This window comes from Callorhinus ursinus, unplaced genomic scaffold, assembly GCF_003265705.2.
Source record: "Callorhinus ursinus isolate GAN/ISIS: 27379988/994484 unplaced genomic scaffold, GSC_fseal_2.0 scaffold68, whole genome shotgun sequence".
In the NCBI taxonomy this organism is placed as follows: Eukaryota; Metazoa; Chordata; class Mammalia; order Carnivora; family Otariidae; genus Callorhinus; species Callorhinus ursinus.
The window spans coordinates 405,576-424,097 of record NW_027397130.1 but is presented as its reverse complement, the minus strand read 5'-3'; the positions used below and the strand labels follow the sequence as shown (position 1 = coordinate 424,097).

The 18,522-nt window shown below is 49.0% G+C and overlaps 1 protein-coding gene across 4 annotated transcripts in view; it reads left to right on the top strand.

The window, feature by feature from the left end:
• TBCD (tubulin folding cofactor D) overlaps positions 1-18,522 on the top strand; it is a 158,211-nt gene that overhangs the window by 8,471 nt on the left and 131,218 nt on the right. For all 4 annotated transcript variants that reach the window (XM_025859685.2, XM_025859681.2, XM_073886120.1 and 1 more), the window contains exons 4-7: positions 624-725; positions 2,548-2,694; positions 5,556-5,611; positions 8,798-8,930. In XM_025859685.2, coding sequence (XP_025715470.1) covers positions 624-725; positions 2,548-2,694; positions 5,556-5,611; positions 8,798-8,930 — 438 coding nt within the window. The remainder of the gene's footprint in view (positions 1-623; positions 726-2,547; positions 2,695-5,555; positions 5,612-8,797; positions 8,931-18,522) is intronic.

The window sequence follows — 18,522 nt, the reverse complement described above, 5'->3', positions numbered from 1 at the left end:
GATATTCTGCATTCTTAGAAACTCCCAGGTGATATCCCTTTGCTGGCCTACAAACTTAACCACTGCAGTTTTGACCATGGGAGTGACTCAGAGCCATCTCGGGTGGGTTTTGTGGGGCTGTGCAGTATAGTAGTGCCTGCTGTGTGGTGAAGAGAGGTCCTTGGCCAGTGAGAAGGCCCCATGGGTGGGCTGCCCATGTGCACACTTCTCTGTGGCTCAGTTGGTCGAGTGCAGGATCTCTCCTGAAGGTGCAGTACCATTGCTTTTATGGAAGCCGTAATGAATTTGGGGACCTTTGAGGTTTTTGAGGACTTACTCGCTCCTGAGTGTCAGAGGGCAATTGTATAAACAAGGTAGAAGGAAAACTGATTTGTTTGTAACATGTCTGTATTTCTGATGAAGCACATGTTATATGTGTTAAGGTGGGAAGGAACATAGGAAATGGTGTAAGAAGCAGAGTTTTCCTGTTTATTCTTAACAAGTTGTATCACTCTAATACGGCATAATTTTCTGATCGTTCGGTGGGATAGGTGGTGATCTTTGATGATAGAGGAAAAAGATAATTTTGCTACTTTCTGTGTTTTCTAATTATATAATAATTCAGTGTCTTTTTAATTTGGTAGGTTCGAGGATATAAAACATTTCTTCGTTTATTTCCTCATGAAGTGTCCGACGTACAGCCTGTTTTAGACATGTTTACAGATCAGAACCCTAGAGACCATGAAGTGAGTGTCTTCTTTCTCCTCCTTTTCATTCCCAACCTCATCCCTCCTTCTTTCTTCCCTGGTTTGCTCTACTCCTGACTGGCGGCTTCATCTTCCTGTTTCCTTCAGTTTTATCTTAGGCTGTTTTGTGTCCCTCTCTCTCTTCTTTTATTCTTTTTTTTTTAAACAAATCTTTTTTTTAAAGATTTTATTTATTTGACAGAGAGAGATAGCGAGAGAGGGAACACAAGCAGGGGGAGTGGCAGAGGGAGAAGCAGGTTTCCCGCGGAGCAGGGAGCCCCATGTGGGGCTCGATCCCAGGACCCTGGGATCGTGACCTGAGCCGAAGGCAGACGCCTAACGGCTGAGCCACCCAGGCGCCCCTCTTCTCTTTTATTCTTTTGGCTTTTTGTGTTACTATGTTACCTTAAATTATTTCCTTTTAAAATAAGCTCTTTATAAAGAAAAAATACGCCTACATATGGTGTGGTGATAACTATGTCAACCTTCCAGATTTTTAAAAATTGAAATATAACTATTTTCGGGGTCTCCAGGACCACCCCCAGGTTTGATGATTCTCTAGGATCACTGTAGGACTGCATGTAGTTGTTCTTATGGTTGTGATTCATTAGTAGCAAAATCAGCAAAGGGAAAAGGCATATGAGGTGCAGTTTGGAGGAAACCAGAAGCAAGCTTCCAGAGTCTTCTCCCAGTTAGGTCACACAGGGCACTTGTAAGTCTCCCTAGCACTGAGTTGTGATGACACATATGAAGTGTTGTCCACCAGGGAAAGTCATAGAGACCGGTGTGCAGGATTTTTCTTGGGGGCTGGTCATGTGGGTACTCTGCCAAATATAGACTGAAATTCCAGACTCCCAGAAGGAAAGCAGGTTTTGACATAAGTGATGTGGTTTGTACAAATAGTCCAGGCACAGAGAGTGCCCCTTCTCAGGGAATGGTGGGAAGCCTTCTGAAATCCAAGTTCCCGGATGCCCCCTGGTGACTAGCCTTGTTAGCAGGCCTTTCCCAGGAGTCAGGCTGCTTCGGGAGCACTCTTTTGCACAGTGTGAGGAGCACACTGTTCATAACTGCTCCACCAGTGAGTTGTCTCTGTGAATGTGCCCAATTTCAGTTGAAGATGTGGGTTATCATTTCCCTAGCTCTCCTCTGCTTCTCGTGCCCCCGATGGGTAATTCCAGGGTTGACTACCTGAAATAAGGGCATTCCTCTTTGGACGTTGAGAGTATTTTTCTTTATTCTTAAGTCTTCTGTTTTCCTTTTTTTTTTTTTTTTTTTAAGATTTTGTTTATTTATTTGACAGAGAGAGACACAGCGAGAGAGGGAACACAAGCAGGGGGAGCGAGAGAGGGAGAAGCAGGCTTCCCGCTGAGCAGGGAGCCCGATGTGGGACTCAATCCCAGGACCCTGGGATCATGACCTGAGTCGAAGGCAGATGCTTAATGACTGAACCACCCAGGCGCCCCTGTTTTCCATCTTTTTATCTGTTTTTCACTTTCTCAAAATGCTGATTGTATGCTGAAGGGTGCCAGTGAAGAGAAGCCATTATACTGATCTATTGTGATTTTTCTCTGTTTGTTCTGCTGTTTGTTTCATCTGACCAGGTTCCCAGCTGTCTGTATTACAGGGTGTGTGTGGTGGGGTACAGTAGAGATACGGGAGGGACTCTCGGTGGTCTGCACTGCAGGCTCTGAGGTGGATAGCATCTGAAGGGCCTGTGGTGGGCATTGAGTGGGCAGGGAGGGCAGGGAGGACTGTGGGTGGGGCATGTGGGTTACCTCTGTCCTTTATACTGGAGTCATTTTCCTTTGATTTAACTTCTTAGACCTGGGAGACCCGCTACATGCTTTTACTGTGGCTCTCTGTGACCTGCCTGATCCCTTTTGATTTTTCACGCCTTGACGGGAACCTCCTCACTCAACCTGGGCAAATGCGAATGTCCGTAATGGACCGTATTCTCCAAATAGCAGAGGTAAATGTGATCATGCAGATCATTAGCTGCTAATTAGTGTTGTTTTTCATTCTTACGCTGTCTTATATTAGAGTTTAATTAGGAACGCTTTTGACATTTATGTTTCTTCAACTGCTGTTACTGTTTTTCAGTGAGGTAAAATTCCATTTCATGACCTATTTTGAAAATGTGATAATTCATATAGGGGAAAGGATGAATTACTTAGCAAATTTCATTTCTTTGTAGGTGGTGCAAATACTCTGTTAGGCATAATAATGACATATAAGAGATTTCAGGGGGCAGTTGTAAGAGAAAATAAAGGTCCATTTTAAATTTGATTTTTAATGTTATATAAATAATACATGATCAGTGTAGAAAAATTAGAACGTGAAGCAAAGCAAGAAAGATAATAAATTGAAGTCCCTCAAATTCTAGTGCCAAGAAATAATAACACTTTTATATTTTTTCAAACTTTTTGTGATGCAATAATTTGTCTATATGCATAATATTTGTATTACCCCAAACTTGAGTGGTTTAACACAACACACATTTATCATCTCATAGTTTCTGTGGGTCAGGAAAATGGGTGTGACTTTTTGCAGGGCAATCTGCATCACAGTCTCCCCGGCTGTAGTCAAGGCTCGCCTTGAGCAGGGTCTGCCTCTATGTTGTCATGGCAGTTGGCAGAAGCCAGACCCTTGAGGGTGTTGGACCAAGGGCTTTAGTTCTTTGCTGGATGTTCCTTGCCATGTGGCCCCCTCTACGTGGCAGCATATTCTCTCGAAGCCGGCAAGGGGCAGGGTCTGCTAGCGAGACAGAAGACATGATAATGTGTCACCAAATCACAGAAGTGGCCTCCCACCCCTTGCCAAATTCTCTTGGTTAGAAGCCTGTCACTGTGTCCGACCCAGACAGGAGGGATTACACAGGATGTGAACACCAGCGGCCGGGCATTCATTGAGTACCTGCTGTGTGCCAGGTTCTATTCTAATCATCTTTTGTACGGTGACTCACATAACCCTACTAAGGTTTATGTCTTAATAAGGCAGCTTACTCTTTTAAAAAACAATTATTTTTAAGGATTTTATTTATTTCAGACAGAGAGACTGAGAGAGAGCATACATGAGCCGAGGTGGGGGAGTGGGCAGAGGGAGAAGCAGACTCTCCCCTGAGCAGGGAGCCCGATGCGGGCAGCCCAGGACCCTGGGATCATGACCTGAGCCGAAGGCAGATGCTTAACCAACTGAGCCACCCAGGCGTCCAGTTAAGAAAAAAATTTTTTTTAAAGATTTATTTGAGTGCACATGTGTGTGGCAGTGGGTGGCAAAGGAGAGAGAATCTCAAGCAGGCTCCAGGCCCAGTGCCACGACCCTGAGAGCATGACCTGAGCCGAAATCAAGAGTTGGATGCTCAACTGATGGAGCCACCTAGGTGGCCCTTAAAGATTTTTTTAAAAATATAATTTATTTTTTTTAATAATCTCAATAGTCAGTGTGGGGCTCGAACCCACAACCCCACCACGTTCCACCAACTGAGCCAGCTAGGTGCCCTGACAGTTAACTCTTTATCCTCATTTTACTGAGGGGGCGATAGTCAAAAAGAAAAAGTAACATAGCTGGTTCACTTTATCATAAATGGTAGATCCAAATTTGAAGCTAGGCAGTTTGGCTTGTGGCTCGTCACCACACTCCATGCTGCCACTTTGTGCAAGCACCTTTGGTGTCCTGCTGTTCTGTGAGCTGCTTTTTCCCTGGAGGTATATGTTGAATGTCTTATGTCAGTAAGTACATGTCCTCTCATAATCTTGAAAGGAGAAGGTGCTCCACTGAATCCTAATTTTAAAAATATTCTCTTGGGGCGCCTGGGTGGCGCAGTCGGTGAGCGTCTGACTTTTGGTCTTTCAGCTCAGGTCATGATCTCAGGGTCGTGGGATCGAGCCCCATGTCAGACTCTGCTCAGTGTGGAGTCCGCTTGAGATTCTCTCTCTCCCTCTGCCCCCGCCCTCCCCACGCACAGATATGCACATGCTCTCTCTCTCTCAAATAAATAAATAAATCTTAAAAAAATTCTCTTATAGATGGATGTTTGGTTTGTTTCTGATTGTGTTCTGTGAGAAGTAGTATGGTGATGAACCACCTTTACATACCCTTTGTGTATTTGTCTTGTAAATGGGACTGTCAGGTGAGTGGCTGTACATTTCTAAGGGTTTGGCACTGATTGTCCCCCAGAGAAAAGATCTTTTTTGTATGTATCATTTGGAAAAACGTTAGTTGAGATGGGAATTGGGAACTTTCTTAAGGCAAGCGTCCAAGGAGAAGCTAGTCATTTGTTTTAACCCTGGGTCCTCTTCTGTTTGAGTGGGGCCTCTTAACTGTTCTGTATACTAACATGTTGACAGGTCCCAAGTGTGCTTTGTGGACACTATGATTTATTTTAAAATATTTATTTATTTTAGAGAGAGAGTGAGAGAAAGAGAGAGGGGAGGATGAGCAGGAGTAGGGGCAGAGGGAGAGGGAGAATCTCAAGCAGACTCCCTGCTGAGTCAGACACTCAAGGGACTGAACCACCCAGGTACCCCTGTGATTCTTTGTTACAGCTGGGTGACATACGCGTTTCATTTTTCTGTTTTTACACGTGTATTTCAAGGGGTCTGGCCACATGCCATGTGCAACTAGGCACCTGCCGGGTGGTGAGCACAGCATTTGGCCCTTGCTGGCAAGGAGTCTAGGGGTGGTTTGTGCAGCTTTGGAATTGGGCCTCTGCCTAGAAGCTTCATGACCTGTCTTCTCCGGGAGCTGCTGCGTGTGGGACTGGCTGGTGAGTGGGTCCCAGAGATTTATATGGTGTGTGTAATGGTGCCTGTCCTTGATCCTTTCTTCTAGGCCTACTTGGTTGTCAGTGACAAGGCCCGAGATGCAGCTGCTGTCCTTGTGTCCAAGTAAGTACCTTGCGTTGGCCCTCTCACAGCTGTGTTGGTTGATATGTGACTGGTGTGTTGAGAGGGTTTGTCTTACGTACTCTTCTGCGTTCCCTGTGTTTCTGTGTTACCTTGGAGGAGGACACCAGGCTGATGGGCCTGGGAAAGTCTTTCCTACTGCCCAGTATGTGTCTCTTTCTTTGAGGGAGCATCAGCTCTGTTTGGCTGGAGACCTTTGAACCTGAGAATGCTGGGCTAGGGGCTCATGGAGGTCACCTGATGGGCCCATCAACAGACTGCAGATTTAGAACAGGTGTAATAGTTATACCTGGGGCAGAAGCTCACCTTTGGGGTGGTGGCAGTTAGATGAGTCTTTAAAGGTCACTTTGAAAGCAGTTAATGCTGTGGTTTATGGAGATCATGAGCTTGATTGGGTCATTGTGGCTTGGGATAAAAATCCCCAAACATTCTCTGTTGACTGAAAAAAACAGGCTTTGCCTCAAACATGTGAACGTGGCTTTCTTAGTCTGATGAGCTTGGTGAGCTGACCCAAACAGTGGCCCTGTTGTCTCTGAAAAATGCCAAAGACGTGTGTGAGAGCTGTGTAAACTTGTTTCATGAAATGTGAAAATGGAAGGAAGCAGTTTTTCTACGTTAATCTTTTGTAGGAATGTGACTTAAAATAAGTGTATTGAGTAGATAAATGAGGATATTTGGCTTTCCCCCACTCTACATTTGTGAAAGTTGAAAATGGGCTGTAAAAACTTTTGGATATTTTGATTGGGAAAATGGGCAACACTTCATTCAGGGTCCCCTTATACTTCGGTGTATAGCCATATGACCTTCCACAAAGTGGTAAGAGAAACCCTTAATTTGTAGGGCAGTGGGGGCACTTGCTGCACCATAGGATAGAGCTTGGATAGAAGAGCTGATTTCAGGAGTGAGGGGAACATGTGAGCTCACCTGCATTGCTTCACCTGGGAGACAGAGATACTCACTGGACAGAGGTTTCTTGTGATTAAAAAAACGAGTTTCTGGGATGCCCGGATGGCTTGGTTGGTTGAGCATCTGCCTTCAGCTCAGGTCATGATCCTGGGGTCCTGGGATCGAGCCCGGCATTGGGCTCCCTGCTCAGCAGGGAGTCTGCTTCTCCCTCTGCCTGCCCCTTCCCCTGCTTCTGTGTGAGCTCTCTAATAAATAACATCTTTAAAAAATAAAAGAAAAATAAAAAAATGAGTTTCTTTTTAATTCTAAGAGTAATCTTGTGTTTTGGAAAATAAAGAAATGTATAAAGTACAAAATCCACGTGTACCTTCATCCCCCAGAGATATAACTGCTCCTGCTTTTCGTCCTGATGCTGTCCGTGGGTGCCACCGCTCTGTCTGTGGGGGTATGTTGGTGCACATGCTTGTCGTACCAGGTACCAACAGATGGGCCTGGAGCTTAATTAAGTCTTTTTCTAAAACACTGTTATGGTGTGAATATATTATTGTTTCTCCAGTCCCCTTTTGGACATGTAGACTGCTGTCTGCTACTTGTTAGTAAAGTCATTGTCATCATGAACGTTTTACATAAAACTTTGTACCATTCTGATTGATTCTTAGAGGTGAATTCCTGGAAGTGGAATGGACATTTTAGGGTTTTAAATGCAATTACTGGAAAGGTTACCTTTTTCCCTTATTTACCAGTACTATGTGAGATCTTAAAGCGTTTGCCAAATTTATTAGGTGAAAAATTTTTATTATTTTTTATTACCAGCAATACTGAGGGTTTGGTAGAGTTATGCTGAGTTTGACTTTGTGGAGCACCACATCTCTGGGGGCTGGGGAGGTGAAGCCCTAAACCTTTGTTCCATACCTAATGTCCTGGGAACAGATCCAACCACTTGGCGGGACTCTCCTGCACCATCTAGTGGTCAGGATGAGTAAGCATTTCGCATGGTTGAGGCTGGTTTTCAGCGCATTAAAAATGCCCTAGCCAATATGCCAGGCTGTAGATGCATCCCGATGCTGTGTAGCCAGGTTCTCAGAATGTTCCAGAATGGGTGTAACTTTAACTGCACTGGCCGAGCATCTTCTGATACACTGGGCAGTGGCTCTTCCGAGGGAAGAGAGGGCTCTGAGGTGGGAGGGCTCGTGGCTGGGATGAGAGCTTCCCGCAGGGTTGCCGAGGCAGGTGCCGGAACCACACTGGGTGCTGCTTTGTACGTGATGCAAACACGAAGAAGTGGGCCAGCATGTCGTAAAACGGGTTTCTGCAGCATTAAGTGCAGAGTGCCACCACATGTGTTCTCTGGGGGGCAGCTGAAGGGAGTGTGAGGTCCTGTTTCCTGACACTCTCTGGTCCCATGTCTCCTTGGGAGGGTGTCCCTGGGCCTCTCTTGGAGGCTGCACATTTTCCACCCTCTGTCTCTTCATGTTCTTTGCTTGTTTCCTGTGTTTCTGCCTCCAGAGTGGAAGCTTTCCTACAAGAGGACGGGCCCAACCTGAGCCCCCGAGTCAGATAGCATGTAGACTGGCTAGAGAGGAATAAAGGGGGCCCCAGCCTTGGTGTGGGGGCTCAGGGGTGGCTGCCAGCTTAGACCAGCATGTAAGAGAGTGGGCAGGATCCAGTAGGTACCATCTGAGCTTCCAGAGAGTGCAGAGCTGAGCATATGTGGGCTCTGCATGGGGCTGTGCAGCACTGGGTGGAGGGGGTGGGGGGAAGGAAGACCTATGGCAGTTGCAGAGAAAGAGGTCCTGGGGCCTGCTGCTGGGCCAGGCCTTGCCATATGAGGCGGTACAGTGTCCTGAGGCAGAGATGGATTTGGGCCAAGGAAAGGGAAGGGCTGAGTAGTAGGTGTTGGTGGGGTTCCTGGGCAGTGGTGGGAACGGGTAAAGGTGGTCCTGCAGTGTAGGGGGCCTCAGGATGAGTGGGAGCCCAGGAGGGAGGAGATGAGGGTGGTGGGGCCTGTGGATGACCTCAAAGAGGTCATGCTGGGGAATGACCACCTGATGGTCTGGGTAGTGTCTTGGTGTTTTAGATTGGAGAGTCCGTCTAGAAAGGGGGACATAATTCACAGTGTAGGACATTCACAGTCTGAGGACAGATGTCCTGGCATGGAGACTCCTCTTGATGGGAGGATGTGGTGGGCCAGAAAGGGGTGAGCTCTCTTCAGTTGGAGCCTTGTTTGAGCTATCAACCTGCCTGTTTGTTTCCTTCTGGCAGGTTTGTCACACGGCCTGATGTCAAGCAGAAGAAGATGGCAGGTTTCCTGGACTGGAGCCTGCACACCTTGGCCTGCTCTTCCTTCCAGACCATCGAGGGGGTCATTGCCATGGATGGCATGCTGCAGGCCCTGGTAAACACTGCTCCGGGGGAGGGGACAAGTTCTCTTCACCTTTGAGTCCATTCTGAAGTAGCTGGAACATAGTAAGAGACCATTAACCCCAATAGCACAGTACTGCACCTTAAAACCCAGGGTTGTCTTTGGATTGTCAGTATTGGGCTTTCTACTCCAGTGAAGGAGATGGCCCGAGCCAGCCTGGTGTGTCGCCACCAGGGGGCAGCGGTGTCCACAGAGCTGGGATGGGCAGGCGGGCAGGCGGGCAGGCGGGCAGGGCATGTCCTCTTTGGGTTTCCTGCTGCATAATTGTGTTACAGAGTATAATTATCGGAACAAACTCTGATGAAATAAAGCAGGTGATTTGAAATTTGATTTTGTTCAGCTACTCGGGTTAGGGTGTTAGTAACAAGTGTTAAACACACAAAGGCACCTGCCCATAGTGCACTGGATGGGGTGCTACCTCCAACCCTTTCCACTTCCTGCTTCATCTGTCTATTGTGTTGCCTTTTCTTTTTTTTTTATGATTTTTTTTTGGTAAGATTTTATTTATTTGAGAGAGCACGAGTGAGAGAGCACAAGCAGCGGGAGCAGCGGAGGCAGAGGGAGAAGCGGGCTCCCCACTGAGCAGGGAGCCTGATGTGGGGCTCGATCCCAGGACCCCGGGATCATCACCTGAGCCGAAGGCAGACGCTTAACCGACTGAGCCACCCAGGCGCCCCTGTGTTGCCTTTTCTAGTCCTAATGAGGAGGACAGTTTGCAGAAGAGGGGAGGCTGCTGAGGCCCTCGTGGTCCTTGGGTGTTGTGGGCATGGTACCTCCTCTCTGCTCTTTAATTGCAGCAGGTGAGACTTGGTTCTTGGCCTTGTTTCTGAAGCTGTAGAGGCCCATGGCCCACTTTCTGGAGAGCAGGGCGTTTTGGACTGCGTTTAAATGGAGACATTTGGACCCATGACTCAGGGTGACATCATTTTCTTGGGTGTTGTCACATGTGCTGGCTGTTGACAGGTGGGATGAGGTGTAGGAAGTCATGAGGACCAGTGAAAAGTGGGGCTGATGGTGTTATCACCCAGGGCAGTGGGCACAGGATGTGGGAGGAGAGGAGACGACAGCCAGGGCTGCCTCAGGGCCCTGGGGAAAGCCCTTTCTCACTGTACACCCTGTCCTGGGCACTTAAGGCACAGACCGCCTGGCCTCTCTCAGGAATGTTCTCGGCATCTGTTTCTTTCCATTTGTGTTGCTGTTGCCTTTAGGAAGGACAGCCTTTCAAATGAGGATATCTCAAGACATTTTATAAAGAAACCTGGAAAAATAGAACATTTTCTGGATTCCTGTGGTCTGTTGAGGTGCTGTTTTTTTTCCTGCTTTCTTCCATTCTGTAAACGAATGCGACATGTTGTGTACTAGTTCTTAAAAAATATTGAGAGGGGCACCAGGGTGCCTTAGTCGAGTGTCCAGCTCTTGATTTTGGCTTAGGTCATGATCTCCTGGGTTGTGGATCAAACCCATTTTGGGGCCTGCGCTCAGCAGGGAGTCTGCTTCTCTCCTTCTCCCTCTCTCTTTGTCCCTCTTCCTGCTCAGGCGTGCGTGCGTGGGTGTGTGCACGCTCGCTCTCTCAAATCTTAAAAAAAATTGAGAGATAATTCACATACCATAAGTAATCTGCTTTCTTTTTTTTTAAAGATTTATTTATTTGACAGAGACAGTGAGAGAGGGAACACAAGCAGGGGGAGTGGGAGAGGGAGAAGCAGGCTTCCCGCGGAGCAGGGAGCCTGATGCGGGGCTCGATCCCAGGACCTTGGGATCATGACCTGAGCGAAGGCAGACGCTTGAAAACTGAGCCACCCAGGCGTCCCAGGACTCTGCTTTTTTAAAGTGTATAATTCAGTGATTATTTTGCATATGCATAAGGTCACATACCCATCATCACTATCTAATTTCAGAATATTCTCATCACTGATAAAGGAAACCCCACACCTGTTAGCAGTCACTCCCCTCTGCAGCCATTAATTTAGTTTCTGTCTCTGTGGATTTGCTCATTCTGAACATTTTATATAAATGGAATTGTACAACATGTGACCTTTGTCAGTGGCTTCTTTCATTTAGCGTCATGTTTTCAAGGTTCATCCGTGTTGTAGTGTAGGTCAGTAATTCATTCTTTTTTATGGCCAAATAATATTCCAGTGTATGGGTATTCTTAGCTATTATGAATAGTGTTAACCTGAACTTCTGTAAGTTTTTGTTTGAGCATATATTTTAGTTCCCTTGGGTACGTAACAATAGGTTTTTTTTTTAAATTTATTTCTTATTTTTTATTTTATTTTTTTAAGAGATTTTATTTATTTATTTGACAGAGAGAGAGACACAGTGAGAGAGGGAACACAAGCAGGGGGAGTGGGAGAGGGAGAAGCAGGCTTCCCGCTGAGCAGGGAGCCCGATGCGGGGCTCGATCCCAGGACCCCGGGATCATGACCTGAGCCAGAGGCAGACACGTAATGACTGAGCCACCCAGGCGCCCCAGTAGTTTTTTTAATTTAACAATTTAAATATTTTCTATGTTTTTGAAGTCTTAATTTTTCTCATGGCCACACACCTGTCACATTGATGAAACATGGGTATCAGCTTGTGAAGATGCACAGCCTGGGCCTTCAGGTGGCTCTCATTCCAGCTGTGTGTGGAGATGGTGCTTAAAGAGGGTTTTATTGGGATTTTCAGTGTAATTGCTATGAAGGGAGTCAGTGCAGGGTGAGGCTGGCCTGGGTACCTAGTGTGGACGTGGATGGGAGGGGGAGGTGCGGGACACAGACGTGTGCCCACCAAGCTGTCACTGCCTGAATTCTGGGGAGGTGCATTTATGTTTTAGGTAATTCTGGTAAAGGATGGGTGAATGGGGCAGAAATGCTTTATTTGAAGGTTTGGGTGTAAGGGGATTCTTAATTTTTTGGCATGAGTTGCACTGAGAAGTCTTAGGTCATAGAGAAACAATTGGAAGGTCTGACAAAATATAACGAGTCTGTCAGTCTACTGTGACCTGCAGGGCAGAATGCTAGACCTATCTGAATGTGGGCGAGGGATGATCAGGCACATTCGACCTAACTTGCTTTGTGGTTATGGCCCTATTTTAGACCTTCTTTGCCCAGTCAGGAATTTGTATCTGGCACGGGCTCTCAGGGTCTCCTGTAGCCTTTGCCCAGAAGCCACCCCTCCAAGAGTCACAGCTGTGTTCATACACATAGGGGCAGCTGGGCCAGTAGGGTGTCAAGGCTGTAGGGCTGGAGCCTGCTGTGACCGCCCTAGGGACCTGCGGGCAGGTGAGGCCTGTGTGGCCCCTGCCTGGGCTGGTGGTAAGGAGGCAGGTTTCCTGGAAGAGACAGCGGTGGGCCTGTGCACACAAGCCACCTGTGAGAGTTCCTGATGGCTCCCTTGTCCCTGGGCTCAGGTCCTTGGGGCTCTTCCTGAAGGCTTGAGAAGGGCATAGGGACCCCTTTTTGTCCACTTCTGCAGTTGCTTTGCCCTAGGTCCTTTTATTTATTTTTTAAAACATTTTTGATCATCTTGTTGCTTGTCTCTACATTGTTCCCATGTTTTCTGCTTCTTCTTTCTAAGTGGGAGACACACGCCTTTAATGGCAAAACCCAGTGCTGGGTGGGAAAGGCTGCCAAGTGTTGTCCTGCCAGCTACGGGAGCGGGTCAGCATCCCTCTCAGTGCAGAGAGCCAGCCAGGAGTGGGGTAGTGCTGTGGATGTGGACATCTCCAGGCTCCACGCTTAGGAGAGGTTCTCGTTTTCTCTTTTCTCCTGAGGAATAGAGGGATTTTCCCAAAAGTTTTTGCCCCTTCCCCCAGGTGGGCACTGGAGCAGCATGGCATCCATATCTCAGAGCTGTCTGGAGAGGTGCGCCCTCAGTGGGGTGGACAACTGCCTGACAGGGCAACCCAAATCCTAGGGCAGTGAGTAAATGAAACTGCTGGGAAGTGGCAGTCTGCAGGGCCCAGCACACCCCTTCCGGAGCCTTCTGAAGCCCCTGTGTTTCCTCTGGAAAACCTAGGGTCTTTCTGGAGTCACATGTCCTGTTTCCTTTTCTCTTTTCCTTTTCAAAGCAGTGATTTGGTCTAATTACTGCTGATGCTGCCTGGGCAGGAGGAAGTGGTGTGGGGTGTTGGGCTCTCCCAAGCAGGGAGCGGGTTTCACCATGAGCTCGTCAGACCTGAACAGCAGAGGCTGGGCGTCCGCTCTGCATGATGAAACTTGCAGGTGTATTGTGCTTTCAGATTTTGTCTGTCTCCTTTGATGCACTTGGCTTCATTTCTATCCACCTGTTCATTAGTGTGAGTTAGGCAAAACAGGTGAACTTGTAACAAGCACCATCGAAACTAGGGTTTGATTTTATTTTCCTGGAAGCATGTTCCTCTTCTAGTGATGAATTTTAACTCTTGTGTGGGAGAAACAGGAGTCTCATAGCTTCCTGTCCCTGGAAGGCCCTCTGGCTTAGTCCTGCTTTAAGCATTAGGATTATTGCAAATTGAGGAAATTCAAAGAAGGAAAACCCATATTAAAAATTGAAAATGGTCATCATTTGAATATGCTGTAACCTCTGCTTCCTTATTGATGGTTGTGCCATCGTGGCTCTCACTGCTTAGATTGAAGAGCCTAACGACTGACTGGTGATGTGGGGGTTCCCTTCATGTGTTCCCTGTAATGGCTGGGAGGCAGGTGGGAACTTTTATTGCCAAAGACAGGGTTCTAACAAAAATACTGCTGGTGTGGAGTGGCAGTAAAACACTCTCCTCTTTGCCAGTTATGACTAACCGCCCTTCACAATGAAGTTTGTTTTATTTACTTTATCATTGATAAAAGCATTGCTCACATTAAAGGATAGAATTTTTTTTTTTTAAGATTTTATTTATTTATTTGACAGAGAGATAGCGAGAGAGGGAACACAAGCAGGGGGAGTAGGAGAGGGAGAAGCAGGCTTCCCCGCGGAGCAGGGAGCCTGATGCGGGGCTCGATCCCAGGACCCTGGGATCATGACCTGAGCTGAAGGCAGACGCTTAACGACTGAGCCACCCAGGCACCCCAAGGATAGAATGTTTTGTTGCAAACATTAAAAACCAGGTAATCCCATCGCCAGTGCGTGAATGCATGTGTGAGGACAGATAACGAAGCCTCTCTGCTTTTGCCTAGAGTCTAAGTAAATAAAAGGAGTTTCCAGCCCAGGTAGAATGGCTTTCGATGCCACAAGGGCAGGATGTACCAGAAATGCACGTCCCAGGTTCCAGGGTGTGTTGGTGGGTGCTTTGCTGCCCTGAGGGAGGCTGATCTGCTGTGGGCCAGTCCTGAGCCTCAGGACGGCCTATAGCAACACCTGTGACCTCAGGCAGAGGTGAAGGCCTTGCTCCATGCTCCCTGCCTATAGAAGGGAAATAACAAACCTCTTACCTCAGAGGGTGGTGTGGAGGCTAATTAGTGCGTGTCATGCTCTTTGAAGATGAAAAGAAGCCACCTGATTATCCAAAACACTTGTCATGTAGGCTTTGCTTTCTTTTCTTTTAGGGTTCTTTGGAGGGTAGCACTCTGTGGTTTCATTTAGGGTTCAGTGTGGCTGGAGGACAAATGGTCCAAACTGAGCTTTTAGTTGTAGCCCTTGCTGGGGCAGGGTTTTGGGTGGAGGAAGATGGGGTAGGAGCCATTTGAATGTGTGTGTGTTTCAGTATGTATGTGCATTTGTGTAGTGTTCATGTGTTCTTGTAGAATTCAGGTGAAATGGGTACCTTCTGTTTCCTTGTGGATTTAAATCCATGGAGCAGCCAACTCTGATACTGTTTTAATTTTATGTAACTCAGCATTTTACGTGGGGCAGGCAGCATGGTGGCATGAGTGTTGTTGAAACATGCATGGTGTGTGGCACGCCTTTAATTCCATTGGCGGGCCTGGTTTGTACACCTGCTGTGTGAGGAGATGACGTGTTCTGCTGGACAGGTGCACGCTCACAGGCAGCCCAGCCGAGCCCACGCTCACAGGGGAGGGGGCCTTGTTGGTTACAGGCTCTCCCCGCCTCTTAGATGAGAGAAGGAGCACGCAGCAGTACCGCTGGCTGGTGTGGAGCTGGCCAAGAGCTGTGGGCCTCCTGGCTGGTGCTCTCTGTCCAGCCTGGCCTGTGGCCTCCACTGCAGGCCGTCCAAAGGCCCTGTAGCTCCCACCCACTCGGTGGTTGGGTTCTCAGGTGAATGGGACCTGGCTGCCCTTACCCCTCCCTCTAAGCAGGTGTTTCTCAGGCTTTGTTCTTGCTGTTTGAGGGCGGCTGACGTTTCTCTCCTGATTCACCCTTGACCTTTAGTTCCTGGTTCCTCTCCTTAGTCCCAGAGCCCTAGTTCTGTGCACCTGTTGTGCTTCAGACTCCGTGAGTCCAAGATTGTGCCTGCTCTTCTGTCCCTTTTCTCTCCTCCTGCCGGCCCGTGGAATGAGGGCCCAGCAACAAACAAGAATGCTCAGGCAGGGAGCAGGTCCAGTTTCATCTGGCCATGTGGATGAGGCTTTGGGATATGTTGCTGGCTTGGCCCTCCTTTCCTGGTGTGCTGGTCACCGCCTCCAAGGCCCATCCTCCGCCCTGGGCCAGGAGTCTGTCCTTGGCCTAGAACAAGGCTCTCCGCTCTCAGTCTGTGGAGCCCCCTCCACGGGCACTGGCACCGCCTCTTGGTTCCTCAGCTGCAGCTGTGCTTTTTCTGTACCACCTTCAGTGGTGCCACTCTGGAGAGCCAGTGGCAAAGGGCCCAGGGATGGGGTCGGGGAGCCAGAGAGTAGACAGCCTGCAGAGGTCTGTCCTTCAGGCCCCTCCGGCAGGGGGCCAGGCACCAGGCCAAGCAGGTTGGTTGTGTTGCTTTCCCCCAGGGTTTTAGGCCCCGTGCTGGCGCTCCCTCGTGTGTGCCCTGATTTAGGAGAGGGGTGAGCATGGAGGTGTGGGTCGGAAATGGCAGAGGCTCTTCCCAGTGGTTCCTGCCATGGGTGTTCTTGCTCAGTCACTGGCCCCGTCAACATCTCTCAGTGGGCTCAGCTCTGTGCCCGTTTAGTCCCTCGGGGAGGTGTGCTGCCGCTTTTCCTCCTGCTCCTCTTTGGGTCCCCTCTCCTCACTTCCACTTGGGAGGGGGCCTCTTGTGGGCCTCCTGGTGGGGGGCCCTCCCCTCCCACTGGGCTCAGAGCCCCTCCCTGCCCAGGTGCCAGTGCAGCTTGGGGCATTGTCCCTCCTCCGAGCCTGTGGCTGCCCTGCTCTGGTGTGGGAATGGTGCACACGCCGCCCTGGCCCGCTGGTTACTAGGTTCTCTGGCAGGAGTTGTGTCTTTTGCATCTTATCTCCTGCATTAGGCAAGTACGAGCTGTGTGATCAGTATTTTTGGTACTTTTCAGTTAACTGAGAAACTAGAATTTATTAGCTGTTGAAGCCAGTGGCAATAGCAAAGACCTCTTCGGGAGGGACTAAGTCCTGCTAATCCTGGGTCTGTCTGGTACGTCTGCTGGTCTTTCCTCCTCACCTCGTGGAGGCTGCAGCAGGACCATGTCTGCTGCTCTTATGGATTGATTCCAACCCTTTTAATGGAGAGCTTTCAGATCTCTCAGCTTTGCAGTGTTTGAAATTCTTCTGTTAAAGGTCCTTGAAGGCCTTTGTGTGGTAGGTCAGTTTATGGAGTCTGACAGCCTTCCATGAGGTGGGCGGTGGGGGGGCCCCAAGGGCCACACCAAGAGTGGTCACCCTTGAGACAAGAGAGGAGATGTCTTGCTTCTTCTGAGGGCTGTGGAGGTACTTCTGGTCTGGCTGGCTTATCTCCTTTGTAGGGTGGACGTCTGCCTGGCCAGGGCCTGGTCTTGGAGTGCAGCCTGGGTGGGCACTGCCCTCCGGACACATCTGCTTCTGTATTTCTCAGTGCTTCTCTGACCAGTTTCAGCTTACTGTTATTTTTGGGGGGAGGTGGCAGGCTTCCTTCAAATTCCCCTCTCTTTTATCTTTGTAAGCCAGCGGATGCAGTGGGTTCCAGCCGGTGGTGGTAGGAGGGTTATTGTCCTCCAAACTATGGAGTGTGTGTTAGAATTCCTCTGTAAAGGGTTCTTTTGGTGTTACATAAAGATGCAGAGCCATTGGGGCTTTGCTGCCTTCCATGAAAGGTGTGGCCCTGGGTGGGCTTGCTGTGGCACAGCTGAGGACCATGGGCCATCCTCTGAATGCTGTCCGTCCTGGAACTGGTTGTGTCAGTGCTTGATGGTGTTTACTTTTATCCACATTTGTGTGTGGCACAGCTGCCACGAGGGGGCACGGTACTGCTCCTTAGCATTGCGAAAGGAGTCGGGGGCGCAGAAGGAGGGGCCCACTTTGCTTGAGCTCTCTCCTGACCGCGTGTTGGTGTGTTTATGATGTCACGTTTTCCTGGGGTGCTGGGGATGGGACCACACATTGCGGGAGTGTGCTCACCAGCTCACAGAATTCACAGGTGCTGGTGGGGGGCACCCCTGAGCGGGCATGGTGTGGGGGACCTTTTTCCCAGGTCCTGGGTGGAGCTCCTTTTCTTGGCCTTGACTTGGTGGTGCTTCAGGGAGCCTTAGACCAGTGTCTCCTGCTCGGCAGCAGGGCGGACTGGCTCCTGAGCAGCTGACGGCCTGTGATTCACAGGCTCAGAGAACATGCCCCGGGGAGGGGAAGCTGGTTTGCACATTGCAGAAAAGCAGGCTTGGGTGGGTAGCGATCGAAAGGTGTGGTGGTTTAGAATGATTACTGAGAAACTCCTTTTGTTTGCACCTTGCGCTGTGCTGGTTTCTAGAACAACAGAAACAGACCTGACGGTCATATCTCCTGGGCTGCATGCTGGTGTTCTCTCTGATCTCGAAGAGGCGTAATTGCTTATGAAAGTGGGTGCTTTCACAGGCGTGGGCCGTTGGTTCATTTTTTATGCTTCCGTGAAAAGATCGCACCTCCCATTTCATGGCCTGGCTGATGAATACTTAAGACCTTGAGAAGACGAGAGCATTTCTACCTGCTCCACTGTCCTGTGTGCGCGCCTGCGTGGCCGCACGCTCTCACGGGCGCATGGCAGTGAAGGTGCCCCGTTTTAATGTGTAAAAACAGACTGGGGAGGGCGCCTGGGTGGCTGAGTGTCTGCCTTCGGCTCAGGTCATGATCCCGGGGTCCTGGGATCGAGGTTGGGCTCCCTGCTCTGCGGGGAATCTGCTTCTCCTCCCTCTGCCCCTCCCCCCACTCATGCTCTCTCGCGCTCACTCTCTCTCAAATAAATAAAATCTTTGGAAAAAAATCAAATCAATCAATAAAATCTAAAAAAAAAAAGACTAACAAAAACAAAGCCCCTTTCTTCATTGATTTTGTTTTTGTTCTTTCCTTTTCATCCCTTTGCATTCCTGAGTCTGTTCACAGGGGGTTGGGACTTGGTGATCCTTGTCTTCATGTGTCCAGAGCGCTTGGGTTATCCTGCGGGGCTCAAGGTTGGAAGAGCAGGGGGTGGAACTCCTCTCGTGCCCGTAAACGACGTTCCCGTTAGTCCAGACAGCAGCTGGGGCTGCGCGCCGCGGTGCTGGCCCCCTTCTGTGTGGGGTGGGGCCGCAAGGGGTGGAGC